Raw genomic sequence first — 23,551 nt, 5'->3', positions numbered from 1 at the left:
TGAGCAGGAAACCAGAGCAGCGGATCATCCGGACACCTGAACCAATAAATTTAACGGTGAGCAAACGGCTCAGGGAGAAACACACATAAGGACTCTGCTATAGATGGCACAAAGATCTGCATCCATCAGCCGTAGACACAGGTTACACCGTGTGTAACACAGCTTTGTTATGTTACAACCACAAACCTTTGTGTGTTTTGTTGGGATTTTAGAATGCATTAACCAAAGAAGCAGCAAAGAACCTCATGATAACTTTGGAGGAGCTGCAGAGATTCAGAGATCTGATGAGAAAGTCGGGCAGCTCCTCTTCACAATCCTGGGCTTTATGGTGGAGTGGGAAAAAGAGAGTCATTCTTGAAAGAAGTCCTATTTGCAGCTCTCCACGAGCTATGCTGAGGTCAGCATGTTTAAGAAGGTGCTCTGCTCAGGGGAGACCCAAAAGTGAACTTTTTGCCCAACAAGCAAAACCCTGTGTGTCAAAAAATAAATAAATAAGATTTTTAAAAAAATCACACAGAGTACATCATCCCCCTCAGAATAAAAATGGAGATGAATCCAAGATGTTCATTTATGAAGTACATTTATGTGTTAAAGGCTGCACCTAGATTCAGTTGAGAGTTTGTAGTATAACTTTTAAATTGTGCTGTTTTGTGCCTGGAGAATTGGGCGAAACTTGTAGTTGATAGATTTACAAAGCTGGTGGGGACATAAGCTGTGTCGCAAGGTGAAACCTCTGCAATTCAGTGTGAAGATTCAAGAGTCGGATTTGTTCTTATCAAGGAAATTTGCACTGGAGAGGAATGAGTCTGAACTCATTGCTTTAAATGAATGCAAAACTGAACCAATTACTGCATTTACATGCGATTGTTAGGGACTGTTTGATGGGCACCAACAAGGCTGCTTATTGCGCAGATGGCATGCATGCTGGAAGCTTTCCATTTCCTCACGTTGACGTAAGTTGTCTTTTCCAAACCGGGCTGCCAAGCCTCTGATAGACGCCTGATTCGTTTCACACCTCTGATTTATTGCTCAAATCCCATTAAATCTGTGGCGAAGGAGTCAAATCAAATGTATGAAGTCTTAAGTAGGCAGATACGGTTGAACTTATGGTCTCAGGATTCAGGAACCCTGAGCTCAAACTGGCACGTGACAATTTATTCGTCATTAAAAAAAAAAAAAAAACACATAACAATTTCCTGTAACGTCTGTGAGCACACGACAAAACAGGCCTGCTCCCTCCGTCCCAGCAGGCCCAACGTGTTTTTCCATCACATACGTGCGTGGCCGGGGAGTGGTGTGACGTGACTGTGTCAGACTCACCCTCTCACCCATCCCAGTCAGCGCTGGCTGGCTTCGGCTTAGCCGGCTGGCCAACTTCACAGAGCTCAGCTGCGACTCCAAACACACACACACACACACACACACACACACACACACACACACACACACACACACACACACACAGGGCCACGCAGAGCGGAGGTCTATGCATGGCTAATTACGCCAGTGACATGGAAAGACTCCAAAGCTGGAAGCATCTGCCTCCCCTCCTATTCTCACATGTCAACACTAATGCCCCTTTTGAAAAAGAGGAAAAAGGAAAGAAAAGACCAATTTAGCACAAACCATCTGTCTGCTGAGGTAATACATCTGTTATGTAGCAGTGCAGAGCATTTTTTTTTAGTAGTTTAGTTTTTTTTTTTCCACCAGTGCATAAAAGAACAAGGTTATGTGTCACGATACATCAGTTTTTACATCAGTTTGCCTCCATAGGTCCATTGCACTTAGACATTTTATTCCCGAGGCATGTTGCACGCATACAGCCAACATGAGCCGTCTTCTACCACGTGCCTCTGTGGATTTGTTTATTTCCTTGCGTCTAACTCCTCTCCCGATTATCTCTAAATCTTTAAATGTTATTTCTGTGTAGACGGCTGCTTTTTTTTTTGTTTTGTTGTTGTTGTCAGAGGCTCCTTTTTTTGGCATCTCATTGTGTTCTTTTCTCTTAGAAATCAAACAGTAGCTGAACATCATTTCCCGCTAGGACAAAATTCCATTTTAAATATTAAATATTCTGTGCTTTGCACCATCAAATATTCACCAGCATCCACTTTTATGTGTTCAGACTTTGGCGCGGAGTGCACACTCTTCTTTCCCTTTCCTCCGTTGCAGTCGCTGTGCTCCCCTCGCAGCCAGTGCGCCTCCACAGCCACGGCTCTCTGCGCTGATGTCGCCCGAGGCCAGGTGCCGAGCTCAGGCCCGCTCAGACCCCGGTCTGCCCGGACCACCGCTGCAGAGCCCCTCGCTCCGGCTCCCCTGCCCCTTCCATCCATTATGCAGCCAGTAGCACCCAGCTGCAGCGCTTTACGCCTGCACCGCTTGCCTACTCGGGTTCACTCGCTCATCCGGAGGCTCGATCGGCCACGAGCCCCCCGCAGCGATCGGCCCCACACTCACACAGGAAGGACATCAAAACCCACCACCAGTGGTGCTCCTCTGTTGAAGTGATAGACTGAACTGAGTTTTAATTGAATTTAGATACATCTTCATAATTGCTGACAGTTATTACACAAGATATTTACAGTCATTATGAAATATTACAATTAGAATTTACAGAAACTTTGTACAAAATATGCCTGACTTCAATGCCTGGATAGTAAGGGGGAGGGGTCCCGGTTATGTCGTTTCAGGAGAGTGAGACATTGACCCAAAAGTCAGTGGTGTCTGGAAGTGCTTTAGTTTCAGCAAGTAGATGCTTTCAGAGTCCATTAAAAAGAAATGGAAAGAACAAACAAGAGAGAGAGAGAGAGAAAGAAAGAGAGAGAGATAGAGAGAGAGAGAAATAGAGAGAAAGAGAGAAAAGTCCCAAAAGTATAGTCAGCAAAGTTGTGATTTGTGTCTTATTTCTTCTTAAGCTGAGATTTTTTTCTCCTTTCTTTTTCTTTTTGACTAAATGGAACATTTGAGCTGTAATTCAACTGCAGAAAACAACAACAAAGACCCATTTAAATAGAATAAATTCATAGTATTTACACGATAAAGTCAGTATTGATTTATAAAAATGAATTATCTCTTTTTCATTAAATATGTTATCTACAGTATTTTTTTTTTCTTCTTCAAATAATTATTTTTCCTTTTCTGGAAACAGAAACCTAACCACAATGAAATGCATCCTACTCTTATCATTCAGTTCCTACTCGTTACGATGATTGTGGATTGCCATATTTATGCAGCGACGAAGCTTGGCCCGTCAAGGGGAAAGTTCTTTACGCCAGCTCGCGTTGAATTAAAGCCATTCTCTGCATGGTGGAGAAAAAGAACTCGGTTAAACGTTTTTAAAGAAAAATAAAAAAAGAAAGCCTCACGGGTAAATGTTAGGGATTCTGTCAGCACAGCCGAAAAAGCAAAACAAAACCTCAGCAAAAGCATCAGCGTCCACAGATCTGCTCTTTCTTTTTGATCATTAAAGCTCCGGGGATAACACTGCCCCCTGCAGTTCACCCGTGGAAATCCGGGTGGACTGCGCTAAGCAACACCTGCGGACGTTAATTGCAATAAACCCTCAGCTAGTACAAGTGAAATACTGTCATTCCTCATCATGGTTGCGATGAAAATGAAACCAAACATAAGCATGCTTTCTTTTAAAAGGATGTTTCTGATATACATTAAATATAGGAAAATAGACTATCAAGGATGACCTCCTTTTAAATCATTTATAAAGCTTTTCCTGGATGCAGACAGCTCGGCTACGAAGTAAATAGATACTAAACAAAAGAAATCCTTAAAGTATATGCAAACACAAGCATAAATATTTTGATCCACAGAGAGATAGTAAGCTACGAATGACAATTATTAGTGATATATTGAAATTCTGGAACAGGCACCGTTTCTGTCTTTCTTTTTTTTTTTTTTTTTTATTCACTCTTTTTTTTTTATTCGAGTGCTCGTCAGTCACTTGAAGGTGTTTCCCAAATCCTAAAAGAGTCACTGCTGACTGAAGTGGGTGCCGCTGCGAAAAAAGTCTTTGTGTTCTCCTCGCGTCGTCTGAAACAAACCAGCTCTAAAAAAGTCAGCACACGGTTTTCATCTCACATTCTCTCTCTCTCTCTCTCTCTCTCACACGCATCACTTTATCTTTCTTGATTCCTTCACGCTAATTCTTCTTCGTCACTCGTCGGGCCGAAAGCCCGCCTCCAGACTCTCCTGGGTTTAATGGACGTAGTAGAGCCAGTAGACCACGTTGAAGAAGGAGAAGACGGTGGGGAAGATCATCCTGGACCACTTGTCGATAGAGTTCACGTCGGACAGGTCTGGGATGTTCACCTTGAGCTGCGAGGCCCGTCTCCGTAGGCGGGACTTCTTCTGGGCGTGGCGCTCCAAGGCACTGTGGCCATAGTTCTGCCTGGCCATGGCCGCCCGGCGGTACTGCAGCGTGGAGCTGTCGTAGGCCAGCATGGTGTTGCGGGGATCCGTGGGGGCTCCCAGGCCCCGGGACAGATCCCCGGCACCGCCCATCTCGTTCTTCATCTCCATGGCGCTGAACAGGATGTTGTCGTCGGGGGTCATCTGTGTCAAGGCGCAGAGATAACAGATGAAGCCATGAGAAGTTACTGAGAACGTGTGTTTTGAAACTACGGAGTCTGGCAAAAAAAATAAATAAAAAGTATTGACACCCCTTGAGCTTTTTCACATTCTGTCAAGACGTCTCTAACAACTTGAATGTGTTTATTGGGATTTTATGTGACAGACCAACACAAAGTATCACAGCTTTAAAAATGAAAAGACTGACGTGGATTTGTATTCAGATTAGGTTTGTCAATAAATCATTTTCCTGTCACCCTAAACACATAGTCAGTACAGAGGGTTTCCTGTTAAAACAGGACATGGAGAACTGGGGCATGCTTCAATTTTCAGTATGTCAGATTATTAAAATGGTGTGTAAAGATGTTTTTGGAAAACGTAATCGGGCATCTGCAACTCATCCAAAAGTCCTGACTGACACCCCAAACCTCAACGCACTGGCTCCGTGTTTGTGAAAATATGGATTTTAAGAGTCTCGTGTTTGGTCTGTAAGACACTCAATGGTCTTGGGCCTGAAATGTAGACCGCTCAGATCAACAGAGACCTATTCAGTCGGTGTTCCCAGCACCAGAGCTAAACAAGGGTAGGCAGCATTTTAGTTTTTTTACGGTTCTTGGATCTGGAACAAACCTGAGCTCTGCAGGACTAAAAACGGGATTGTTTGGCGCAGGCCAAATACCGCTTGATCATTTCTCTCATCTTAGCTTCTTATTTGCTGAAATTTGTCATTTCAACATTTGTTGTCCTGTTTTTATGCTTTTTATGTGATATTCTGTGGTTTTTAAAGTTTGTTTTATGTTTATTCAATATATATCTGGTGTTCATCTTTGTCTTGCCTGTAAAGCACTTTGAATTATACTGCGTGTGACTGGTCCCATACAAATATACTAGACTTGCTTTTACTCTCTAACGCCCTTAAATAAAACCCAATAAAGACAATTTCCTTCTAAATAACCTCATTAGTGAATTACACGTGTGTGCAATTTAATCACAGACTAAATAGTGCTGCTCTGTTCACATTAGTGGGGAAAAAAAGCAGCACCAAGAACACCAGACAGGCGAGGGAGAAAGGTTGTTTTAAGTTTCGGGCAGGGTTATGAAACAATATTCTGGACTTTAAACATCTCACACAACGTTGTTCCACAGCAGACATGTGGAAGAAGATGCTTTTGGTCTATAAACGCTATATGTGGTAATGAAATGACACTTGAAATCACCCTGAACACACAACCCCCACGGTAAATGGAGGAGGTGATGGCAGCATCATCCTGAGGGGATATTTCTCTTCAGCAAACAAAGCTGAAGCTGCCCAATTTTGAAATTAGAATGCACAATCTAAATATTAGGGAGTCCTGAAAATCGGCAGGAAGCTGCAGAAGATGTTATGTCCCAGCAGGATAATAGCCCTAAACATATAGTTAAAGCAGCAAAGGTTATTTGTGTACAAGAAAGGCCTAGTCAAAGTCCAGACTGAAATATGTGGCTAGTCTTGAAGCTAGATGTTAATAGATCCTCTCTGTTCAATTTAACTGAGCTTTGAGCTATTTAGCAAGGAATAACTGGCATATTTTTAACTCTCATGACATTTTTTTGATTTTTATGTGCATATATATATATATATATATATATATATATATATATATATATATATATATATATATATATATGACTGCTTTTTGTTGGTCTGTGACACAACCCCCAAAACACATTGTTGTTTGTGTGTTGTAACGCGAAAACACGTGGGAAAGTTCCAGGGATATGAACACTTTTCCAGGCACTAACTCTTACAAACTACAGCTAAAAGAAAAGCTGCAATGATGGTTAAGCCATTCAGCGTGTCAGAAATATCGATGAGGTGCTAAAATGGGTGATGCAAATGAAAACCTCTACTTACAGCCAAGAAAAAAAAAAAATCTGTTAAAATCAGTTTTCGTTTTTTTCAATCCATAAATGATAACACAAGCAGAAGGCTATAAAGTGACAACATTCTTGAAGAAGCCATTTGTAAATTGATTCGCATGGAGAAACTTTCATTGTCATCCCAGAATTTCAACCAGAGCCTGGTTAAAATTCTGCCGATTCACAAGACAAACTAAACAAAAATAAAGAAAATAAAGAAAGAGAAAAGCAAAGATATACAAAAGAAAAGTGACAGGAGAAGGTTGAGAGAAATAGCAAGGACTTTGCAAGGATGGAGGAGGCTACAGGTTCAGGGCAGGTCAGGAGAGGCGTTGTGGGAGGTGAAATCGGATCAACATTTCTTCATCCATAGCCTGACTTCTGAGGAAAAGCATCATGCCTATAATCCAATCCTGTCCTTGATAGGTTTTGCTATTTTTGCTTAACTAACTTTGAAGCGGAGCTACTCAGTTGGTGCCACTCATCAAACTGCAAATTATGTTTTTTTTTTCTTTTTCTTACTATCTGCCAAGTCTTCTTGATAATTTCTTCACTTGGGTTCAAGTAATGCATCAGTTGCTTCAGAGATTACACAGTTTTTTGGCGATTTTAGTGCAATTAGTTTGTCATTTCCCATCAGCTAGAGTTCAGATTGAATCAGTGCCTGCAGAAATGAAGCTGCTGAGCCGTGCTTGTCAGGAAAATGCATGAAGAGCAAACCAAGAGAGGGGAAAAAAAACACAAAGGTGGGAGTGATGGTCAAGGTTGCCTTAAAACTCTACAAAAAAAAAAAGTCAAATAAATAAATAAATAAAGACTACAGCATTTTCCTCTGATCTGAACTGATTCAGATTGATGACATTGTTAAGTTTTGACTTTCAAAACCTCCAGTACCTTATTTCTTTGATCGCCTAGTCCTAATGCGGCATCGTCCACAAAGATGGGATCCCACATCGAGTCATATGCGTCAATTTCCCTCTGTTTCATTCTGGCATACAGAGCATCATCTCTTTGAACTACATTTCCCACCAGCCACTGCAAGCATACAAAATCAGCACTGTTACTTGAGGGACATCGTAGCTTGCCACACTCAGAAGGAAAGGATGTTTCTCTTTTCAAATTTAAAATTTAAAACGCTGTTGTTCTTAATGGTGCTGAGCAATATTTAAAGAGAAAGCTCTGGCGCGGCAGCCAGGGACTTTTCAGGCGGCTCGTCCTTTGGGAAACACAAAAACGTGGAGATAAAGTATTTAAAAAGCAGTCATTGCTCCTGCACTTGCTCTTTCAGTTCCAAGTCTGAGTAAGAACGTTAAAGCAGCGAGCAACAGAGGGCTGGAGCAAGAGCAAATAGTGCTGGTAAAGGACATGAAACATTGATTACAGCATCACATTGGCCTTAAGAGAAGAACAAGAAGAAGAAGAAGTCCTTTGCTCACATAGAAACAAAACATACATAGCAAAAGACAGCACAGAGACATTCTGAAAAGGTTCCCGTTCGGCACAAACCTTGTTGGGGTCGGGTCTCAGCTTCTCGTTGTTGGCCGTGGCGGCTTTCTCTGCGGCCTTCTTCTGCCGCTGGGGACCCTGGCCGAAGAAGATGTAGTTGACGAAAGCGTACTCCAGCAGGGCCAGGAAGACGAACACAAAGCAACCCATCAGGTACATGTCGATGGCCTTCACGTAGGGGATCTTGGGCAGCGTTTCCCGCAGGTGAGTGTTGATGGTGGTCATGGTCAGCACCGTAGTGATCCCTGCAGGTCAGCGGAGTCACACTTAAAGAGAGCCTTTAGACGCGTCTTTTTTCTGTTTCATCCCTACAACAAAACACCGCACTGGGCTTTTTAAATAAAAAGCTAAAAAGGGTTCTGGAAATGTCCTCCAAATGAGTCGCAGCAAAGTTAATATTGGCTTCTGATAGTACCAGTCATAAACGGGTACAAATGCTCCATCAGCACAAGCATTCAGCCGTGATCATCTGGCTTGGAGCTTCCAATGACCATATTTGGGCAACTTGGCACGGCATGAAAGCGATAATCTAAAGCTAATTGGAAAAATATCTATTAAATATTCACATTCTTCAGTGTTGAGGAGCATATTTGCGGCATATCTGTGATAGCTCCAGGTCTTCAGTTTTCTAAACCTTTTATTGACTCATTCCTGCAAAACAGCTCCCATCATCTTGAACCTTATCTTCTTTTTTGGTGAAAATTGTAAATAAAAATGATCATTACATTTACATTTTGCTGTTAGTTTTTGAGCCCAAAGCAGAATTCCAGTTTCAGAGGATAGATATGTCTTTAACTTAGTAATAAATCGTTCCCATCACTGAAGAGGCTCTATTTTTGTCAAAGGACATGTTCCCTACGGGAAGCTTGAAGCAGATACCCACTTAACTACTCCTTGGTTTAGTTTTAGTTTATTTAATGTCTGCCAAACAAAGATTTCCTCTTTTTTTTATCCGATTGACAATATAGCACTTTCAGTTCAGACAACCTTGTCTTGGACCTTGTATTTAGGAGCAGGAGAGTGGACCAGATCGTTATCCTTCCAGATAAAGACTCCTCTTAATTTTATCTTGATTTCTTGTTAAATAGGACTGGAAAGATAGAGCAGGAGATCGATAGATGGACTCAGGCCTCATCTGCAGTAATGCAGACACTCCTCCAGTATGCTGAGATACATAAGAATAAGAAGAATATGCTCTCAAATTACCAATCTGTCTCTTTCCCAACCTTCAACGATGGACATGCCTGAAAGAATGAGATCCTGAAGCGCCTGAAATGAGCTTGCTCTGAAGAATAGTCGGGTTTTAACCTTGGAGAGGATGTGTAGCTCCATCATCCAGGGGAAGCTCAGAGCAGAGCCACTGCTCCTCAACTTGGAAAGGAATCAAAGCAATTCAGGATGAAACCTCCTGGGCACATCTCTTTGGAAAGTTCTCTGGTCACACTTTACGGGGAACAGGCCGTAGTGGGGACAGAACGAAAAATGGACTAAGAGACTATCGCTTCTGACCTGGAATGTTGCTGTTAATCACTCGTGTTAAACTAAAGGCGGTTGCTGGGGAAAGAATTGGCTGGGTTTATCTACTAGACCTGATGTTGGACCGGCAGATAACAATTAATGGATAAATCAGACTTTACTAACGTGAACAACATGCTCTGATCTATCAGAGGCATCCACCCCTACTATAAACAAGCTCTTTGGAAACTGACTTTAAAACTAGGCTGAGAAGATTTAAAGCAATACATCTTTTCCAACACTTCTCTTCTATTCAATCTTTGGATACAAAACCGTTTACAAGCCCCTGTTTAAATACCAGATTTTTTTCTACATTTATTTGTGACATATATTCTATGCATTTGAACTGAAAAACAAAAACATCTTTTAGAGGGAAAAAGCTGATGCAACCAAAAACATACTATAAAAACTGTATTAACCTTGTTGCATAAAGATGCACACCTTCAAACTAAAACTTGCTACAAATCAAATATAATCTAATTAACTAATAATAATGATTAGCTGTCCTAAGAGGATTTTCATGAATTTTCCAATTTGTACCATTAGGCTAAAATCTTTGGTTCCAGAGAGGCTCTGAAAGATCAAATGGATGATAAAGGTATCAGTCAGGAGAAGTTCACAAAAACAAACCCAAAACAGTCATCTGTATTTGGAGAGAATATTGCATAACTCATTTTGTAAATATGATATACTATGCAAAAAACAATCAAACATGTAAATACTTTACATTTTGTCCTTAATTAATAAAAATAAAAAAAGAACAAGAACGGAAGTGGTCAGGAAGGCTGCCAGTAACACTGAATATCTGGTAAGAATTGGCTAGGTTCTGCACATAAAGACGTGCTAATATAGCCTGAATAGGACTGGACTAAGAAGTTGGATTAAAAGACAAACCTTTTGCTTAAAAGAAAACACAGGCTTGATTAAAATTAACTCAAACAGCTCTAAATAGCAGTCAGTTTTTATGTAAAATGTCCCGCTGTCTGATAGAGGTTGCAGAGAGATTATTGTTTTTGCAGCGTTACAAGCACCATATGTGGGGTCAGGTGCAGAGGGCACTGGACAATAGATGTTCTCACGATATGAGACATTTGGAAAAGTTTTGCTAGACAAAGTGGGTAAATATTGACAAATTAATGCTGATGAACTTCCACCAAAGAAGACTGACTGCTGAAATTAAATTAAAACGGGCTTCAACAAAATATTTGTCTGATGGTGTGCACACTTTTGCAACCAGGCTATTGCAGCTTTTTATGTATTTATTTTTTTCCCCAACTAATTAGCTTGTTTTAAGTTAAATTGTGCAGGATAGATGACTCATGAAATCAGGCTCCCGTTTTCTTTTTATGTTACAATAACATAGCCAATATTGTAGAGGAGTCATTAAATGGTGGTTTTGCTTCCCTGCAATAAGTGAGATCAGGTGCCAGACTCTAACGGACAGGAACATGTGAGCATTCATGTTTGTCTTGTACTTTATGCAGTATTTAACCAGTATGAAGAGGCGAAACTCCATAAATTGGACCCCATATGGTTTACAGCATCCACCTGAAGCTCCTGAGACTGAGATCCTGTGTGCTTCATCAGCTCATCCCAGGTCAAACGTGATATCCATGCATTCATACACACTCAGGACGTACATTACCAAAAGCATCCCACGGTTGCTGCAAACGTCTGTGTTTAGTCACAGCACAATACACCTGCTTTTATGACACACACACACACACACACACACATTGTGTTTGATACATTAGTCATCTGCCTGCACAATTTGCATTTGGTCAGATTCACACGCATTATAAATAACCCAACAGCCCGCAGCGGCGCTGTAGCACGCAGCCTGAGCTTTCATTGGCTGAGCTCGCTCGCTGCACATTCTCAGGGTGCTGAGAGCATGTGGGCACATCTTTAAATCGCCTTCCCAGCAGCGCTGGGTTAGCCTGCCTGCGCTGGTTTGACTTTGGTGTGATAACATCCAGGTGCATTTTGGGTGACTGTTTTCACTCGCTTCGTTCGGCTTAAATTTGAATGTAGTTTGGAGGATGAGCAGGTATTTTTGGGCACTGGGGGGCTTTGACAGACAGACGAGCAGAGGGAAAGACAGCGCGCTTCAAGGTCAGGCTGCAGAGCTTCTCGCTCTGCATGAGTCATGCATATAGTCATCTCTGAACAACAGACATTTAGCCAGACAGCCTATCACACAGTGCTATCATTCACATGCTTTGAGACAATTTAGGACTTGAAAAAAAAAACAAAAAAAAAAGAAAGCTAAATGTGGAGAAAATAAATGGTCCGACTTATTATTTACACAATAACAACTGAATTCAACATGTTGAAGCATAATTGGATAACTGGATCCTTTCATGCACAGTTATCATTTGGCTTTGGGTCACTGCTGTGCAAAGGCAAGGCAGTCCTACCCAGGGCCACTCTGGCAGCAGATGCATCATAGTTGATCCAGAAGGAGACCCAGGAGAGGATGGTAATCAGGATGGAAGGCATGTATGTCTGCAGGATGAAGTAACCGATGTTCCTCTTCAGTTTGAAGCTGAGAGACAGGCGGGGGTAGGAACCTGAAGGAGGCACAGGGAGAGAAACAGAATTTCCTACATGGTCCCAACTTTGCCCTCCTCAACATATGGTATATCTGCACCAAAAAATTATGTTTTAGTTTTCATACAGTAATGTTGGGGAAGATTTGTGAAAATCCTTCAAATTAAATGACTCTTTTATTGCAGTCGCATAATCACGCACAAATTTGAGAATAATCCTACCCTAATATCAGTAACATCCCTGGTGCCACAAATGATGGCCATTATAACAACTCCTATGGTTAAACATACATTTTTAAGGCTGATCAGAGTAAATCTTTTGATTAAGAGGTAATAACTGGTGGTTCTTGCATGATTGGTGCTCTGGGAGAGCTCCTCCTTCCCAATGATTCAAAAATACAGGATACTATCAAAACCATGGGGTGGCACAAATCCCATAAGGTAGTCTTCTTATTCTCAGCAACTAGCAGGGGGCACTTGAGCAGGCAAAAAATATGACGAACTATTTCAAAGAACGAATGATCGTTAAACTGCCCCTCCCCCCTTTAATCCAGTGCTTTCGTACCTCCTGCCCCCCTGCGTCACTTTCTATTGCCACCCTGGACAACTTCCCATATGGCCCATAGACAGCAATTTTAAATATTTCACTACTTCCTGTTTCTGTGAGGTATAAATATGCCATGAATCAAAGGCCCGTTTTTTTTTTTTGTGCCACTTTTCAAAAGGAGGAAGACCGGAGAACATTTCAAGTCATGCCGGGGCATGTCGGCTTTCTAAAGTCGGGGAATGGTGACAAGAAAACAGCTACTAATATAAATATGCAAACCTCTACAGAAACCAGTTAGAACGAATAATACTGCAGGAATAGTGACAAACCAGGCTGAACGAAGACCTGTATTTACAACGCTGCCATGCGCAGGGGGCGGGGGAGGTGAAAGAAAACCATTAGACTAATCTACATGCCAGCAGGACATTTGGGTGCAAAAAAAAAACAACAAAATGTTCCTGTCCTACCATCACAAAAGCATAGGTTTGGAGATTGCTAAAGGCTGTACGACTTTAACTGGAAAAGTATGACATTGGTTGATCCCGAGAGGTAATGCAAAGAGTAATGAGGGCTGTAAAAAGAATGACTTTATGAGGGCTGTAAGACAGCGGTGAGGTGTGTTGTAGGTGTGACAGAGGAGTTCAACGTGAAAGTGTGACTGTATCAAGGACAGATTGGTAGATGAGGTTAGAGAGGAATCACCATGGACTACGGTGTTTGTAGATGACATTGTGATCTGTGGTGAAACCAGGAAGCAGGTAGAGGAAACTCCAGAGAGATGGAGGTCTGAAGGTCTAGAGGAATGAAGTTTAGCCGTAGCAATACAGAATACTTGTGTGACGGAGAGTGACAAAAGAGGAGCCGTGAGGTTACATGGAGAAGGGATAATGAAGGTGGACCATTTTAAGTACTTAGGGTAAACTGTCCGGAGCAACGGTGAGTGTGGAAAAGAGGTGAAGACACGTGTCCAAGCAGGTTGGAATGGTTGGAGAAAAGTGTCAGGTTCGTTGAGTGATAAAAGAGTATCAGCGACAATAAAAGCAAAATGTACAAGACGATATTAAGAACAGTTTGATTTAGAGGCAGTGGCGCTGAAGAAGAGATAGGAGGCAGAGGAGGATGAAGCAGAGATGAAGATGTTGAGGTTCTTGTTAGGAGGGACGAGGGTGGATGGGATCAAGGATGAGTACATCAGAGGGACAGGTCATGGTAAATGCTTTGGCGCCAGAGCCAGAGAAGACACACTGAGATGGTTTGGACATGTACAGAGGAGGAACAATCAGCAGAAGTATGATGAGGCTGGAACTGCCAGGCAGGAGGGCCAAGAGGAAGACCAAAGATGAGATTTATGGATGGAGTGAAAGAGGACATGTAGCTGGTGGGAGAGAGGAAGATGTAGAAGATAGAAATAGATGGAGAAGATAGAAATAGATGGAGAAGATAGAAATAGATGGGGACAGCTGATTCGCTGTGGCGACCGTTGAAAGGCAAAAGTCAATAAAAGAAGACTGACAGCACACAACACAAAGTTGAACGCTTGAAAATAAGGATCTGTGCTCTGTGACTTACCTGTCGAAAAGACAACGTTCTTGGAGATGAGCTTGTAGTCGACAATGGAGAATTGTGGCAGCTCTATTCTGTCGACCCCAGACACTGCGCCGTCCCCGCCTCTCCAGTAAAACTCAATGTCGTCAGTGGTGTATCCATCTGTAGAGGAGAGACCCATCATTATATTCTCGGGTTGGATGGCCTTCGTTGACTATACGCAGGCTCCATAACTGGTACACTTTTATATATTAGCCAATCCTAGGTCTTCTTCCAGTCTATTTGTGTGAAATGATAATACAAAAGAACACCAAGTAATAGTTTTGCGTTCCAATAACCGGTACTTGCTTTCTGTCCCAAATGTTAAAACCAAACTTGGAAAAAAGGCTTTTGCCTACCTCACCCCCACAACATAGATTACCCTGCAAAATGTCTTGCAGCTTGATCTCCCTCAATCATTTAAAAGCTAACTATATGGTCCTAGAGATGAGTTCTTTAATTTGTCATTGTTTTTAATTCTGTATGATGTAATATTTTACAGTTTTCAGTTTTTTTAAATAGCATTTGTGGATGCCATTTATATAAGATATTTTACATGTAATGATTTGTAATTGTTTTTAATTTGTTTTGCCAGGCCTCCAATGAAAAGGAGATTATTAATCTCAGTGATGACTTTCCTGGTTAACTAAAGGTTTAATACAATTAAAATAAAAGAAGAGGAAGCATTATCGCCATCAATAAGGGAGCTATAATATATCATAATATGGCTTATTTACAGCAGATATTACAGTTATCGCTTTGTCTCCATTGGCCCATCCTCAATAAGAATTGACGCAATTTTCTAAAATCCTTCAGACTTGGTGTCATAAAATGAGTTTCCAGAACAGATATAAAAATGAATTGGCTATACTTTCTGAGAGATATTATAACCATGGTGTAATTGTTGTCTGACACCTCATGCATTTTAAGATGAAAATAATTTAGGGGATTAGGAAATTTAAAGAAGGTGTTGCAGTTTAATGTTTTGCAATCTGCTACCTGCATTTACTACTATTATTGTTATTATTGCTCTAAGACTATAAAAGGATGGTAGTGCCTAGCAGGAAGGCAAAGGCTTTTTTAATTTATGAATCTTTGAACAAAGTAACAATTGTGTGGCAAAACAAAAATGTAATATTTAAAAATGTGTTTGCTGTGGAGGACTGCCGCTTTCATAATTAATTTACATGAAATAAAGAAACTCTCAAAACAAAGCTTAAACATATTCACACCTGTCTTCATATAAATAATTTTTTTTTTGTAAATCTAAAAGCTCAGACACTCATGACAGCAAGTTTTAACACCAATGACCAACTGATATAAAATAAAACGTCAAATGTCTGGTTTTTGACGCATATCTTTCTGAGACCACTCTCTTGAATAAAGTCTGTACTTTCCTCAGTAACTGCTGTATCGAGTCCTACACTACACAAGATCCAAGGCCCTGTTTCCAATAAAAACAGGATCGCTTTTCAGTTTTTGTTAAGACATCTACGTGACACAATTTTAATGGCAATCTCCGCACTCAACACGCTAGTTGAAATACTAAAAACGGTGTAATTTCCCAGCAGTGCAGTGGGTGGTAAGTTCTTTGAAACTCAACATGTGCATGCTTCATTTTAACTGACTGCAGTCATAGCTACTGAAGCCGGGATGTTTTTAGATTCTTCCACTCTTGAGCCTGTATTTAAAATCTACCATTTTAAGAAAAATGTGCAGCGGTGTGGCGTATAGACACAGCAGAAAGGCACCAAAACATCTTTGTTTTGACCACAAAGCGTTTTTGTGTGCGGCAATTATGATACAAAAAATAAGAAAAATCCCAGTGATATTCAATCAAATGGTTTATTAGTAGTATCAAAACAACAGTTTTTTTTTTTAAATATAGAATTTTCTGACTTATTTCTTGCATTGAGCCTCGAAAGAATAACCACTTACAGTTGAAACTAGATATTTATTACAATGTATAGAGACAAGTTATCATTCTATTCTCACAGTCTGACACAGACTAAAACTTTTTGTTTTTGGTCAGTTAGGATTAGCAAACATTTTTTTATATTTCCTAAATGCCAGAAATGTCTTTTTATAATTTTACGGATCTTCTTTTAAGAATTTAGGAGTTTAGATACATTTCCTTAGATTTTGATCAACTTGTCGTTTAAGCTGCTGTAATGAACCTGAGGCAGGAGACCTGAAATTGAAGTCAGGCACGGTGTTGCGTTTAAGATTTAAGATTTATTTGTCAAAACCTGAACTCCTGGTGTAGGCAGGAATACATTTGCAGAAGCAAGCAGGAACCTGCCAGTGCTGAGGGCAAGCTGCTCACTGCTGAGGTGACACGGCAAGAAGGGCCGAGGCTTGGTCAGAATCCAGGAAACAGGCCTGGGCTATGTACGGAGGTCCGAACAGCGCAGGCTAATCCAGGGGCAAGAAAGGTTTGTTATCGTGGAACAAATCCAGATCATGGTCCAGAAATCAGAAGTAAGGCAAGGTAGGAAAATTCAGAAATGTGATCAAGACAAGGTGATCAGGCATGAACAAACACTGGACATCTACTTGCAAATGTTTCTGGCATATATGGGAGAATGCAGGCAGCAGACAGGCCAGAAACATGACAACTGCATTTCTGGGCCAGATGGTGAGTTTATCCTTCCACGAGATTTTCACGCAGGAATTTTCAGCTTTGTTGGAGCCCTTTCTGCACAAGCTTTAAGTATCTGGCTGGTGGCTTTAGATGTTGCTTCAATATTTATGCATAATGTTCTTTCCCCATCATGCCATCTATTATGTGAAGTGCACCAGTGCCCCTGCAGCAAAAACCCCAAAAAACGAAATGCTGCTACCCTCAAAGTTTAAAGTTGAAGGCTTGCAAACTTTGCTTTTTTTCCCTCTAAATTTGAGGAAGATCATTATGGCCACACACTTTAAACTTTTGTTTTAGAAGAACTCAGGCGATGTCTCCAAAAAATTAAAGCATTTGATCCTATTGTAATCTGCTTTTTATGTTGTATTGGGAGAAATGGATTCTTCCTTTCAGAGTGGCCTTTCAGCCGATGCTGATGTTAGACTAGTTTCACTGTGGATAACGACTCTCTTAGCAGCTTCAGCCAATATCTTCTCAAGATGTTATGCTCTTGTTCTAGGGTTAATACACATATTTTGCACCAAAACCCGTTAATCTCTGGGGCACAGAACTTATTTCCTACAGCTAAACAATCCCGTGGCGTCTATACTTGCACATAATTGTTTGAACAGATGCCTGTTGGATCTTCAGGCGTCTTGAAATTGAACCCGAGGCTGAACTAGACACGTTTAGGTTCACAGTTCTCTTCCTGATTGCTCGGATAATTTCTTTGGATTTTCCATCACGTTACACAAAGAACCAATGAGCTTGGGGTGTTCCTTAAAATACATCCTGAATGTGCTTCCACTCAACTTAAACGTCATGAAAACGAAGAAGCTTGCAAAGCTATGACGTCATCATCTGAGATTTCCCAATTTTTTCTAAAGGGATAGAAATATTAAATGTGTAAATTTCAGAATATGAAGAAAGTAATAAAAATATCTTTTATTTCAGATAGTTAACTGATTATTTAACTTATTTAGGTCTAGTTAGTTTTAATGTTAATAAACTAGGTTATGTGTCTTTTTATTCATTGTATTTATACATCTGGTTTCAACTGTATTTATTGTGAAACATTTTGAGGCAGATTGTTGCATTGCAGGCTGTCGTCTTCCAACATAAGCAGTGTCACAGCCATCTCCTTGCTCCGAGTTCCACTTCTGTCTTCCTCTAGCTTAAAATAGAGGCGGTGACCTATTCAGATGCAATGAATAATTAAACTCTGAGGCTATGATTTTTAAATATTAACACTTTTTTTTTTTTTTTTTTGCAAAGGCGCTGACATTCAAGGTGAAGTTACTGATGTCGGGTCGTTGCTGTTGTTTTGGCCGGCAGCCCGCTTCAGCAACAGGCCTTTTTTATTACAACAGACATTTTGATTTGTCACAGCAGCACAAGCTCAGGTGCTGCTAATAATATCAGCAACGACTTTCATCTGCAGGAACTTGCATGCACAGAGCTTCAGACATTCATTTTATTATTTATACCTGCCCGTTACCTGCAAGAACGTGACAAAGCGCTGGGAAATAAAAGGATGTCTGCCTCTCATGTTAGTCTGATTTTGCATCACAGTTGTTGGTCAACGCATCGAGGCACAAATATACAGTTTCTGTTATTCAAAGGGAGCTAAATTATTCTTCCAAACAGCTGGGTCCTGTAGCTCGTGGGCAGTATTACTCAAACAGGAGTAAATTATGCATCTGTTGAGGTTTCCAGCTGCAAAGCATATTTGGCGCTCTGGTGAATATTTCACAGCAGCAGGGCAGCGTATGTAGAATCCCATCAAAATAAGCTACCGTGTGTGTGTGTGTGTGTGTGTGTGTGTGGGTGTGTGTGCATGTGTGTGTGTTTGTGTGTGTGTGTGTGTGTGTGTGTGTGTGTGTGTGTGTGTGTGTTCAGGGTAATTCAGGAATGCATTAACCAGTGCAAACGGTGTGGCTAACTGGTATGGTTTGTTTTTAGTTGTCAGAGGAGCCTCTCTTTGCACTTTTTACATTTCAGTAGGTTTTGGTCTTTTCACTTTTTATAATTTGCTTGTCACTTTACTTTATAGAGGGTAGGCCATTAACGACATGAACGAAGGACTGGATTCATTTTGCGGTGCAAAACTGCCTCTCCTGACTCATGCAAGCCATGCAAATTCACCAAGCTACTTTGGTGAATTTAAGCCACAGACAAAAACTAAATGGTGCATTATTCTAAAGTCAAAGGGAAAGAGTCTTTAAAATTTTTCAAAAATAGAAACCTAAAAAGAATTTGCTCCCCTGGAACATGTTGCACTGCAATTACAACTGCAAGTCTTTAAGGGTATGTTTCTACCAGCTTTGGACATCTAGAGAAGGACATTTTTGACTAGTAAGACTGGGAGCGGAGCATCAATGAAGATCGGTTAATAATCCAGCTTCCCAGTCCCTTCTGAAGAAAGGAATCCCCCATGGTGCTGTCCCCACCATGTTTCCGCATGGGGATAAGATGAGCAGTAGACCTCTGCAGCTCCTCCAGAGTAACCCTGCGGCAGCATCTGCTTCCTTCTTCCTCCTCCAGACATTCCCCTGATGCATAAACCAGAAAATGTTTAACTTTTCCTCGGTTGCAGCTGCCACACAGTTTTGCTGCAGGACTTTTCCAGTCAGAGGAAGGTGTTTGACCCCCTGTTTCCTCGGGAATCTGGTGATAGCCGCTGTTTACGTCCTCTTTCTGCCACATCCAGGTGGTTTAGAAGTGGGTCCTCCACCATTAAACTTGTGAACCTTGCTGCGTACTGTAGGCTCAGGATTATTTGGCCATTTTGCTTTCCTTTTTGTATCATTTTCCTTTTTCAAGAAATAAATTCTATCTTCTCTGAACTCTCTGGACATTTGTCTCATTTAGCCAGATTTTTAACTTGCAATATACCGTTACGGGGAACAATTGAGGAATCTGAGGTTTTTTTATCGGAAGCAAACCTCATGCCACCATTGAAGCCATGGATTGCTTGTACCAGGACAAGTGCTTGCTCTTATAAAGATCTGAGGGGTCTGAATAATTTTGAGTCCACAGTAATCATTTAAACTAGGGTTTATTCTTGAATTTGGATAAAAATCCTCATGGTATTAGTGTTAAACCATCCTTATGCAACATGTTTAGGCGCAAACAGCTGAACAATATTGAAATTTATCAAAACACCTGATCTGATTTGGGGTTTGAATAATTATAGGTGCAAATTAAAAATCAATATAAAATATACTTTTTGAAGTTGTGAAACATATTAAAAAAAGCACTAGGGGTGTGAAAACTTATGAAAAGCACCGTATAGTCCCTCAACACATGGAAAGAGACCACTATGACCGAAATGTATTTGCATGTGCAAAAGAGATGCTTAGTAATAAAATGTAGGAGATGAATTACAGCTTGAGCTCAGCATGCAAGACCAGTGGCCTGAGCTGCAGCAGTGAGCTGCAGATGTATTGGAGGATCTGTAGTTTTTCTTTAAGACTATCTGTTAAAAATGCATCAAGTTTATCAAGGGAAGTGAGAGTTCTCTGGGCTCATTAGTCTGAATAAAATAGCATGCTCTGGCATGAAGAGATTCCAGCGTTAAAACCGTTGCCAGTTAATCCATATGAGAGCAGATCCTGCCTGGTGATCAAAACTAGAGCTGCGAGTGTTCGTGTGCATGCATATGAGCGTGTGTGTTTTGTAGGACTGCCGGAAAGAGGAGGAGAGGGGGGGGGGGACAGCATATGAGTGATGTGGAGAGAGATAAAAAGGCTGCGAGGAGAAAAAAAGAGAAGAGGATGAGTCTTTGCAAAGAAAAGAGATGAGAAACGGAAAAGGGGGAGCGACGAGAGAGACGGCAAACATAATGGGAGAGGAGCAGAGAGGGGCGGTTCTGACCCGTGCCGGTTTTTTTTTTTTTTTGTGCTCCCTGGTGCTGCTGGCTACAGTGTGATCAAACCCGGAAAGACTGAGCCCTGTAGACCACATCCCAGAAACCATAATCCTTCTCTCCGGGGACCCGGATAAAACACGCAGAGGACCTCGTCTTTCTATCTCGTGTTCTTCCCCACTCTCCCTCCACTCGACAGCGCAGGAACGCGCACAATTACAAACTCCATGTGAAATGAGCTCTTTGTGCTGTGCAAACACGGAGAGGCAGTTTGGGGAGAAAGCTGCACATAACATCGACTATCAGCACATCCCTGAAACACCGGACCTAATCAGGCTCCTCTGCACCTTGGGAAGCCACTGCAGCTGAATATGAATTAATTAGGCTGGATGTTATCAGTCACTGAGCCATTAGTGATGTTCTTCTGCTTGATGCATATCTGCGGCTATCTCATCAGCCTTCCTCAGCATTTAACATAACGTTTTATCAACATACCATTCTACCTCGGTCCTGCAGGGAAGCTGTGTGTGTGTGTGTGTGTGCAGGATCTGTTTAATTCTCCATCTGCATGTGGGTGTGAGAGCTGGTTGTCAGGGAGAGCAGTACTCACAGCTTTCTATCTCCAGAGTGCAGTTTTGCTCATCTAGAGGGTAGCGGCGCAGGTCCATCATGCAGGCAGCAGTTGTAGTGATGCTGTGGACAATGAGGGGAAATAAAACATTATTCAACAAGGGAGCTGATCCAGGAAGTTCGTTTCATTCTACCTTCACCACAAAGCAAAGACAACTACGCCTCATACCCGGCTGTGCGACAGAGAAGACAGTTCTCAGGATTCAGATGGAAATGTCATTAATTATGTATTTTTTTTTTAGGGAAGAGCCTTTAAGACAGGCAGCAACATTTGCACAAAATATTTCTCATTGACATCTTTTCAGATACAAAAAAAATGATGACTCAAACTACAATCCATGTTTTCATATGTCCTCATGTTTCTTTTATCTTCCATCCTTCTTCAAAATAACAGATTTGCACAGTCATATTTAATAAACTAAAATGCAGTATTTTGGTCCTAAGCCATGTAGTGATTTATAGGCTAATAGAAGTATTTTAAAGTCTATTCTCTGAGATACAGGGAGCCAGTGTAAGGACTTTAGAACTGGGGTGATGTGCTCTACTTTCTTAGTCTTAGTGAGGATGCGTGCAGCAGCGTTCTGGATCAGCTGCAGCTGTCTGATCCACTTTTTAGGCAGACCTGTGAAAACACCGTTGCAGTAATCAACTCTACTAAAGATAAATGCATGGATTAGTTTTTTCCAGATCCTGCTGAGAAATTCATTTTTAATCCTGGAAATGTCATTCAGGTGATAGAAGGCCAACTTTGTAATTGTCTTTAAATGCTTTCGGAGGTTTAGGTCTGAATCCGTCATTACTTCCAGATTTCGGGCCTGATTAGTGGTTACTAGTGTTGGAGATTATGAATTTACAGAGACTGGACTGCAAAGGTGGTTACCATGGAAATTACAGATAAACAGACATGCTTGGATTGGACAGAATGACTGTCTATGGGAAAATGTGTCAGCAAGGAGACATCTGCATTACAGTATAATCTTCTTCACCAATGTGATGAACAGAACACTGATATATGGTTACACGCCCCCTGAATGGGTGGACACAATGTTTCCTATTTAATGTCTGTGTGAAAGAACAAACGGGGTTCTCAGGAACCGCTTGTGTTGTCTTGCTATGAGAACCCAGTACTGAAACTGTAAACATTTCTCTGCCTTTTAGAATCAATATGGTAAAATATAGTTACGGTTTGAAGAGTATTTTTATTACTACAGAAGTCTACAATAGAAACACCACATTATCAAATAAAAGAACCTGGGGAGACAGAGAACAGGTCTATTGTTTAACACTAGCTGAAGCAACTGAAGCTGTGTGCCAGCTCTTGATCACTCCTCCGTTGGTCCAAAAATGATTATATCAGTTTTGTTTTTAATCAATTGCAGAATATAATTCACTGATTTCTTCCAAGCATTTACTCAGTGCTTGAATGGGTTCATAGTCAGCTGGTGAAATGGTGATGTAGAGCTTAGGGCGTAATTCAGTCTGGTAAGGCTTCATGCTCTCCAGGCAAAAACAGACCAGACTAATCATAGGCGGGACTTTACGATGCGTCACTCTCAGAGCCAGAATTACCCTTAATGCAGCAGTGCTTTTCATTTATTCATAACAGTCAAGATACATACTGGGATTTTTGTTGCTTGATGTCTTGGAAAATTAAGAAAGTACTTGTGAGTACAACATGTATCCTCAGATTTTTTAGTTAAAAGTGGCAAAAACCGTTCACTGAAGAGTTTGTTTCGATGACATGACATGTTTCGCAGACAACAAATTAGAAAAATAGAGCGTGTTGCTTGGAGTTTTTTGCGTCACATCCGTATTTTTCTGATTGGTTCTAATCTGTTGACGCCGAGCCTGTCAGTCCAGCCTTTGAAATAGGACTCTACCATCTCTTTTCCAGACTGATACGGAGTGTATACGATGTAATTCAGTCTGACTGGCCAGGCTAGCAGACGTGTGTGTTGTCTGCATAGTTTTGGAAACTTATGTTGCTGTTTCTTTATGGTCTGAGCTAAAGGGAGCATGTAGATATTGAATAGGAGGGGACCCAAGATGCCCTTGGGGATCCCTGCATGTGATTTTTTTTTGTGGTCTCTGATGTAAAGTTACCTGTTGACATAATAAAGTCCCTGTCCTTTAAGCAGGATTTAAACCAGTCAAGTGCTGTACCAGAAAGGCCGACCCAACATGCGACCATCAGAGAGTTTAATTCTCCCCTACAGACAAATTTCTCATAAATATAAGACTGATTG

The 23,551-nt window shown here is 41.1% G+C and overlaps 1 protein-coding gene across 2 annotated transcripts in view; it reads right to left on the bottom strand.

Annotated features, from left to right (window-relative positions):
- Positions 1–2,499: 2,499 nt before the first annotated feature.
- LOC105921290 (gamma-aminobutyric acid type A receptor subunit beta2a) overlaps positions 2,500–23,551 on the bottom strand; it is a gene marked incomplete at its 5' end in the record, with an annotated part of 35,246 nt that continues 14,194 nt past the window's right edge. Inside the window, 6 exon segments of one of the 2 annotated variants that reach the window (XM_036134626.1) lie at positions 2,500–4,566; positions 7,375–7,515; positions 7,987–8,231; positions 11,922–12,074; positions 14,170–14,307; positions 21,286–21,368. In XM_036134626.1, coding sequence (XP_035990519.1) covers positions 4,210–4,566; positions 7,375–7,515; positions 7,987–8,231; positions 11,922–12,074; positions 14,170–14,307; positions 21,286–21,368 — 1,117 coding nt within the window. 2 annotated transcript variants of the gene reach the window in all.

This window comes from Fundulus heteroclitus, unplaced genomic scaffold (assembly GCF_011125445.2).
Source record: "Fundulus heteroclitus isolate FHET01 unplaced genomic scaffold, MU-UCD_Fhet_4.1 scaffold_863, whole genome shotgun sequence".
NCBI classification, from domain to species: Eukaryota; Metazoa; Chordata; class Actinopteri; order Cyprinodontiformes; family Fundulidae; genus Fundulus; species Fundulus heteroclitus.
The sequence above is the reverse complement of the archived record's forward strand: the minus strand, read 5'-3'. Positions and strand labels throughout refer to the sequence as shown.